Source organism: Plasmodium reichenowi, chromosome 8 (genome assembly GCF_001601855.1).
Source record: "Plasmodium reichenowi strain SY57 chromosome 8, whole genome shotgun sequence".
Taxonomy (NCBI): Eukaryota; Apicomplexa; class Aconoidasida; order Haemosporida; family Plasmodiidae; genus Plasmodium; species Plasmodium reichenowi.
The window spans coordinates 89,232-95,971 of record NC_033653.1 but is presented as its reverse complement, the minus strand read 5'-3'; the positions used below and the strand labels follow the sequence as shown (position 1 = coordinate 95,971).

The 6,740-nt window shown below is 21.1% G+C and overlaps 2 protein-coding genes across 2 annotated transcripts; one reads left to right on the top strand and one right to left on the bottom strand.

Moving 5' to 3' along the window:
- Nucleotides 1–4: 4 nt before the first annotated feature.
- On the top strand, nucleotides 5–3,358 carry PRSY57_0802700 (hypothetical protein; the record flags this gene model as incomplete). The annotated part of the gene is made up of 1 exon (XM_012906971.2): nucleotides 5–3,358. One exon carries the CDS (start codon nucleotides 5–7, stop codon nucleotides 3,356–3,358), a length of 3,354 nt encoding a protein of 1,117 aa, XP_012762425.2.
- Nucleotides 3,359–3,926: 568 nt separating this feature from the next.
- PRSY57_0802600 (peptidyl-prolyl cis-trans isomerase) lies at nucleotides 3,927–5,978 on the bottom strand (the record flags this gene model as incomplete). The annotated part of the gene is made up of 1 exon (XM_012906970.2): nucleotides 3,927–5,978. The coding sequence occupies one exon, from the start codon at nucleotides 5,976–5,978 to the stop codon at nucleotides 3,927–3,929; it is 2,052 nt and encodes a 683-aa protein (XP_012762424.2).
- Nucleotides 5,979–6,740: the final 762 nt, after the last annotated feature.

Here is a 6,740-nt window from a genome sequence, read left to right as displayed (position 1 = left end):
AAAAATGAATTATGATGAAGATATAAAAAGAAGAAAAAAAAAAAAAACAGAAAAATTAAAAAATACTAAGGAATCGTTAAGTTTATATGGATCAAACAATAAGAATATTTTATCTATCAAAAATAACAAATTGTTAAAAGATAAAAAAAATAAAATCAAAGTTCAAAAAATGAAAAATAAATATGATAAAGATGATGGTACTATAGAACACAAGAAGGGTAACAAAATTATCTCTTCTGATGATAAATTCGATGAGGACATAACAAATTTAAATATTGAAAAAAATATGAAAAAAACAAAAAAATCAAAAAAAACAAAAAAATCAAAAAAATTAAAAAAATCAAAAAAGTGTATGAAAGACACAATGATCAAAAAGAATAAAAAAAAAATTAAAAATCGAAATTATGAAAAGGATAAAAATTATATAGGTGTAGTTATGGATGAAGATGAAATAATAATAGATAATGAAGAAAGGATTATAGAAAACATTAATAATGTGGAGCATGACCATGTGCCTTATACAAATGGTTTTGATAAAAGTGATGAGGAATATTCATCTGTAAACTTTATGAAGTTTTTAAAAAATTGTAACGATAAAGAGAGGGAAGTAAATAAAAAGAAAAAGAAGAAAAAAAAATCGAGCGATGACAAGCACAAAAATGATGGTGATGATAATGATGATGATAATGGTGATGATAATGGTGATGATAATGATGATGATAATGGTGATGATAATGGTGATGATGATAATAATTACAATGGTGATAATAATATTAAGAAGAAGAAGAAAAAGAATCTTGTCCATTCTGGAGACGAAGATGATCATCATGTTGATGATGATAGTAGTAGTGTGCAAGACGCATATCAATACTATGCCTTAAAAGACGATATGTACAAACTAAGCAACGAAAACAAAGAAAAAATCGAATTTGCTGACCTAATGTATTCAAATAATAATTTCTTTGGACAAGGTCTACAAAAAGATTTAGATTTTTTAGAGAAGGAACAAAATAAAAAGAAAGGAAAGAAACGCTTAACCTTTATAGAAGAACAAAAGTTTAATACAACAGTAGGATATATTCAGAATGTAAAATTATTAAATAAAATGAACAAGGCTTATAATGTCATACAAAACTCTAGCAAGGTTGAATTTGGACGACAAAAAGAAAAAAGAGGAAATCAAGGTGAGGATTTTGTAAACAAGAGATTAATTAAAAGATTTTTAAAAAGGAAAGAAAAGATACAGCCTGAAATGTATGATGAACATGAAGAACGTGGTCATGTAAATGATGATAATAATGATAATATTATTAATAATAATATGTTGAAAAGGCACAAAGTTGATCAGACTCATTTAAATGGATATGCTGAACAAAATGACGTTTATAATAAAAAGGAAAAGAAAATAATAAAGAGAGAGCATAAGAAGGAAGAGGACTTTACTATATACAATTTTGAGGAGGAAATAAAAATGAATTTACTTAAATCTAAAATGTTACATATATCAGATGACTTATTAAGAAATGAGAAAGAAAAGAAACGTGAAGAGCTAAAGAAAATTGCTCAATTAAAACTTTTATTATCTATAGAAAATAGAAAGAATTATTATAAGAAAAAAATAAAATCTAAATCATATAGAAAATATTTAAGGATTAAAGAAAAAAAAGAAGAAGAAAAAATTATGAAGAAGTTATATTGTGAGCACCCAGATTTGGTTAAAGATATAATGAACTATGAAAAAGAATATGCTGAAAAAAGAAATCTATTAAATAATATAAAAAAAAGAAAAACAATAAAAACACTTAATCGTTATAAAAATGAACAATTGAAAAAAGAAATCTTGAAAAGTATACAAACTAATAAAGAAGAAAAAAATATGTTAAAGAAAATTATAGAAAAAACAGCTTTAACCGAACAAACTAATGAAGATAATAATATGATGATACATGATGATGATGATGATGATGATAACATGTCAGACGATAGTAATGAAATATCTTCAAAGTATGATGATAATATGAATTATTCGGATAAATATTCAAATAATAATATAAAAAATGATGACGATTTGTATGATAAAAAAAGAAAAAAAAAAATATATGATGAATTTGAAAAAAGAAATTTGTTAAGATTTTCGTTTGTTAAGAATGCTGAAGAAAATAAAAGAAATGATGAAATGTATAATAGGAGAAAGGATATATTAAAAAAATTGGAAAACAGAAATAAAAAGATTATGGATAATACATATGAAGATAATAATAATAATAAAAATAATATTGATGAAGATATTAATTCGTTGGATTCCTTTTCGTCAGATGAAATAATAAGGAATGACGAAGAGAGCCATATTTTATTTTCTAATAATAAACTTTCTGATTATAGTCATAAAGAATTATCGAAAGCTAAAAAGGAATTAAAAAATGATATTGATTTTGTAAATAGTTTGAAGAAAACAGACATATTACATATTGACGATGTGAAACATGTGGAGGATATAACAGACGTGATAAATGGTTATGACGAAGAGGATAATGTTAATAATGATAATGTTAATAATGATAATGTTAATAATAATAAAGAAATGAAATTGTTAGATGATATTACAAGTGCTGATACTAATATAAGTCCTAATGAATATTTAAAAGGTGATGTTAAGGATAAAGAAAATATAGAAGTAGGTAGTAAGACAAAAAAGAAGAAATCTCAAAGTAACAATACCAGTAGTAGTAATATTAGTAATAATAATTTAGATGTAGAGGGGGATAATGAAAAAAAAAAAAAAAAAAAAGTTATTGAAAATAATGTGAAAACTATAGATGAAGTGAACAATGAAAACATCCTACAATCATATTGTAAAAATATAAATGTTTATAACTTTGAAAATAATATTTATGAAGATTATATAAATCCTAAGAATGATGATATAAAAGAAGATGAAGAATTATATGAATTAAGTGAAGATGAAAAAATAAAAGATATTGAAGTTAATAAAAAAGAATGGTGTAATTACAATACGTTATTAGAATTAGAAAAAAATAAAATGATAAAAGAAAAAGAAATAATCGAAACAAAAAAAAATAAACCATTACATACTATAACACTACATAATAAGAAAGATAAAAAGTTTGATAAATATTATGTAGACAAAATACCATATCCATATGATAAAAATGGATATGAAAAAACTTTAAATATAAATATTAATAAAGAAATAAATGATTTATCAGCATATAAACAATTAATAGCACCACAATATTCAAACAAAGTAGGAAATGTAATATCTCCTTTGATTAAAAACCCATTTGAGCTAGCAAATATATTTACTTTAAAAAGGAAAAACCAAAAATCAAAATTGTAGATTTATATATATATATATATATATATATATGTATATATATGGACCGATAGAGCTCCATATCAAAAAAATTAAAACACAATATGAACTTCATGTGTTATATATATATATATATTTATTTATATTTATATGTATATATTTATTTATTTATTTATTTATTTATTTATTTATTTTTTTGTAACCTGACTTATAACAATATTATATAATTTCAAATTTTTTTTTAAGCTTCCTTTATTTTGAGTTCAAATTAGTAGAAATTAAGAAAAAAAAAACAAAAAAAAAAACAAAAAAATACATAAAAATGTAAACATGTAAAAATATTTATGTTAACACATTAAGTGCTTATGTGAACATATAATCATATTTATATATACATACAATCCATCCATTTTATATTTTATCCAAATTATATATTACCTTTTGATATTTATTTAAAAGTATAAAAAAAAAAGAAAAAAAAAAAAAAAAAACGGTCCATACCATTTAAGTAATATAATTATATAAGCCATCTCTTAAATATGTGTAAGAATAACAATTTAATATATACATTATATTTATAATATAATATATTTTATGATGGGTTTTCAAGTTTCCTTCTAATTTCAAGTGTATGTTTATTAAAATATCGATCCAACTTTTTATTATATATTTTATTTCTTTGATTAATATAATTTTTGAAGATTCCTTCTTTTTCTTTTCTTTTCCTACTGATTTTACTTCTTAACTCTTCTTGTTTTTTACAAAATTCAACAACTTTATTTTTATCATATTCATTAGCTTTTGTATTTTCATGATTTAATAAATTTATATTATAGAAATTTGAGCCATGTATTTTTTTTTTCTCATCATATATTCTTCTGTTTATCGAGAAATTAAATTTTATTTTTTTGTATAAATTCGTATCATTTTCGAGTTCGTATGTATCGTCTTTTTTCTTATTTTTTTTATGCATTATTTTTCTAACGTGAAATGCGCTAGTATTATAGAGTTTATTTCGTTTATTATTATTATGATCATCATCAACATATGTATTATTATTTGTACTACTATTTGCAGTATTTATAATATCTTCCTTCTGTTCATCTAGTAAACACCCTATACCTTCCTGGGTCTCTTTCTTTTTTTTTCCTTTCGGATGTACATCTGTTATACTAACATTTTTCTCATATTTATATTTGATGTACTCATCAAAACGATGAGTGTTTATTAGACCTGGCCTCTCCTCATACATTTTTTCTTTTTTAATTTCCATGTGATTACATATTTTAGATTGGTTAATTTTCATTTGTATGTCTAGTAATTTCCTTTCCCTGTCCGTCATGTGTTTTTTAAGATTCTTTTCATGATTATTCAATGATGATGATAGGTGATACTTTTCGGACATAAGACAAGATAAGTGTTTTTCATTTTGATTATCTTTTTCATCATTTTCTTTAAAAGAGTTATACTTTTGACGATCCGTTTGTTTTGTATGAAAATAATCACTCTTCACATTCCCCTCATGAAGAGTATTATCTTTTTCGTTTTTTTCCTTTAAATTATTTTCCTGATCCGTAATTTTGTTTTTATTATCATAATGTACAATTCTGTGTTTATTTTTAACATGATCATCTATTTGTTGAAATATTTTATTTAACAATATAATTCCTCTTTGTTTCTCATTAATATGTTCATTCTTAAATTTGTCATGAGATTGGTTTCCTATAGTGTAGTTATCATAAGAATGATTATATGTTTGTTGTTCGTATAGTAAATCATGATTATTAATAATATTATCATCATCATTATTATTATTATCATCATCATTATTATTATTATCATCATCATTATTATTATCATCATCATCATTATTATTATCTTTTAATAAACCATTTTGTAGAGATTGTTGGGCTGCCATCTTAAACATGTTATTAATATACCTTTGCCTTGAGGATATTTTTTCTTTTTTAAAGAATGCTTCATTTACCACGTTGCAATCAGAAATATATAATAGAACTTTTGGGTTTCCATTATTACATGTTGGTAACATTTCTATAGCTCTTAATATATGCATATTTTTAATAACTTGTCCTATGATAATATTTTTATTATTATATGTATGTGTTTTATTTAATGTTATTTTAAATATAGACGAATATTTTTTATCTTGTACTTGCACGATCGTTAATAAACCAGCACATGTATGTTTTCTTTTACTATATTCTTTATTATAATAATTCCCATATATACATTCTACTTTTTCATATTTATTTTTTTTGGAATTTTTCATTTTATTTTTTAATGAATTATATATATTATCTATAGAATTACAGTCACCATCATCACCACCATAATTATTATTATTATTATTATAATAATACGTTTTATCATCGTTTATATTTATTTTATTTCTTAAATATCCACTCTTTATACATTTCCCTTTTTTTATTCTCTCGATCTTGCAATATTTATAACTTAAGATGTCATTCGAATATATACTGTGATAATCTTGGCCTTTACATAGACTTAAAAAATTATCAACAGATTTTTTTATTTCCTCATCATTAAATAATTCAAAATAAACTTTCCCAAGCGTAATACGGTTGATGCTGAATTCTAGATAAACATACTTTTTCTTTTTCATTCTTGGGAATGAAAATAACGTTTTAAAAAATAAAAAAAAAATAAAAAAATAAAAAAATAAAAAAATAAAATAAAAAAATAAAATAAAATAAAATATATATATATATATATAATATTTATGTATTTATTTTTATTTTTACCAATAAAAAGTAGTCATTACATTTTAATTATTTTTTTTTTAACTTTTTTTTCTGGTCATGTTTCAATAATATAAAATAAATAAATAATTAAAATTATATATATATATAAATATATATAATGTTGACCTGCTATATATGAAACATAATTAAATATCGCTCTAATAATTATTAAATTATAAAAAAAAAAAATAATAAAATAAATAATATATAAATATATATTATATAATATATATATATATATATATATATATATATATATAATATATTTTTCTCTGTATACGTATCACAATATGTATGTAAGAGCATTAGGGGAAAACGAAAGTAAATATATAAAAAAAAAAAAAAAAAAAAAAAATATATATATAATATATATATATATATTGCTATTCTATGTGTATTATAATATCTATATTATATTATATTATATTTTTTATTTTATATATTTTTTATTTTAATTTTTTTTTATTTCTTAATAACCGTCACAGGGAAAGAAAAACGTAATTTAAAAAGCGCTTGCACAGTAGAATATAAAAGGACAACATAAAAAAAAAAAAAAAAAAAAAAAAAAAAATATATATTTATATATATATATAAAAAAAAAAAAATAAAAAAAAAATAATAAA